We start from the raw sequence: 1,717 nt of genomic DNA, 5'->3' as shown, positions 1-1,717 counted from the left end.
TGTGTTAATGAATAATAATTTTGATCTTGAATAAAAAAAGCACATAGCTAATTTGTACAAGGGAGAAAAAACACATTGTCTTTGTAGATTTTGTTAAAACATTTTCAACTCCCCCCCTCGCACGCACGCACGCACACACACACACACACACACACACACACACACACACACACACACACACACACACACACACACACACACACACACACAAACAGCTCTAAAAGTTAGATGTAGTAAGTATAAATGTAATTCATACAAATAATTAGCATCTCTTCAATGTCCTCAGTTTAACTCTATCCATACAATATTGCCCCAAATATTTTGGCTAAAAATAACAGAAACAATAGTAATTATGACACATTAACATATCTATTTATATCACAACAACGTTGTATTTGAAAAATCTCCTTGAAATATCTTGCCAGAAATGATAATTTTAAAAGCCTGTCTGAACCACCTGTAGAAGAAAGCATAAACCAATGGATTTAACATAGAATTGGACCATCCAAGCCATTTAAATGCTTCAATCAATGCAACTGGTATTGTGAATTTCCCCATACTATGTAAACCCACTGATAAAAAGAAAGGAGTCCAACACATAAGGAAGACTCCAAGCACAATAGCTAGAGTTATGTTGCTCTTACTGAAAGTTGCTTTGGACTTTATGGTGTTCTGAATTCGCCTTGCCTGCTTCTTTGCCACCATCAAAATCTTAAGATAGATTGTTAAAATTATAATTGCTGGAATATAAAATTCAAAAATTGGTCCAGGGCTGAATTCCTTTGTAGCTATAAATATAGCACACCTCTGGCTAAGATTTTTTTGACTTATCCCACGTCCTGTGATGCTTATAGCAAGCAGAGCTGAAAGAGTCCAGCTCACAACGATCATAGCCAGAGTAACACGAACATTAATTTTAGTTGTATACGTTAGAGGATGACATACTGCATAATATCTGTCAATTGATATACAGCACAAATTTAAAATGGATGAGTCACATAGTAATATATCAAACAGACCTCGCATTTTACAGAGTAAATAACTTGAATACCAGCAGGAGCTCATTGACAATATTGTGCTGAAAGGCAAAACTAAAGCTCCAACAAGCAGGTCAGTCACAGCCAGAGACAGGATGAGGATGTTTGTTGGAGTGTGGAGCTGTTTGAAGTAAATCACAGAGATGATTACAAGAAGATTGCCGTATATCATCAGAAGTGACAAAGTAACGACAAAAATATTGAATGCATAAGACATCACAGTTTGCTCATGTAACTCTGCTGATTCATTACAGAGATGATGGTATTCACCCATATTTTCAGTCTTGTCGGACAAAAAAATATATATATATATGAAACAATGACGAACAAAAACAGATTTACATTCTCTCAGACATTTGCAGAGACAGCAGAGCTTCCAGTGCTTTTTCGTTTCACTCTAAGCTTAGTAGTGTGGAAAGTTGTGTCCTTTATCTCTTGATGACTGAACAGCATAGTTCTAGATTTAATATTCCTTGCTCATTTGTTTATTGGCTTAACATGTTCCTGGGAGTGGCTGGAAGTTATTTGGTAACCACGGTGAGATGTTCCCTGGTGTCACACGGAGGAACAATTTAGTGATAATGCTATTTTGACATTTCATCTCAGCGTTGCGTGTCCCGAGCCCGTAACATCATCAGTGACCCCTCACACCCCCACCATGGACTGTTCTCCCTGCTGCC

General features: G+C 37.3%; 1 protein-coding gene across 1 annotated transcript; it reads right to left on the bottom strand.

The window, feature by feature from the left end:
• Positions 1-378: 378 nt before the first annotated feature.
• LOC105921811 (trace amine-associated receptor 1-like) lies at positions 379-1,311 on the bottom strand. Its single transcript, XM_021313609.2, has one exon. It carries the CDS (start codon positions 1,309-1,311, stop codon positions 379-381), a length of 933 nt encoding a protein of 310 aa, XP_021169284.2.
• Positions 1,312-1,717: the final 406 nt, after the last annotated feature.

The sequence above is a fragment of the Fundulus heteroclitus genome, chromosome 15, assembly GCF_011125445.2.
Source record: "Fundulus heteroclitus isolate FHET01 chromosome 15, MU-UCD_Fhet_4.1, whole genome shotgun sequence".
Taxonomy (NCBI): Eukaryota; Metazoa; Chordata; class Actinopteri; order Cyprinodontiformes; family Fundulidae; genus Fundulus; species Fundulus heteroclitus.
Note: the sequence above shows the minus strand (reverse complement) of the source record. Positions and strands in the feature narration are given on the sequence as shown.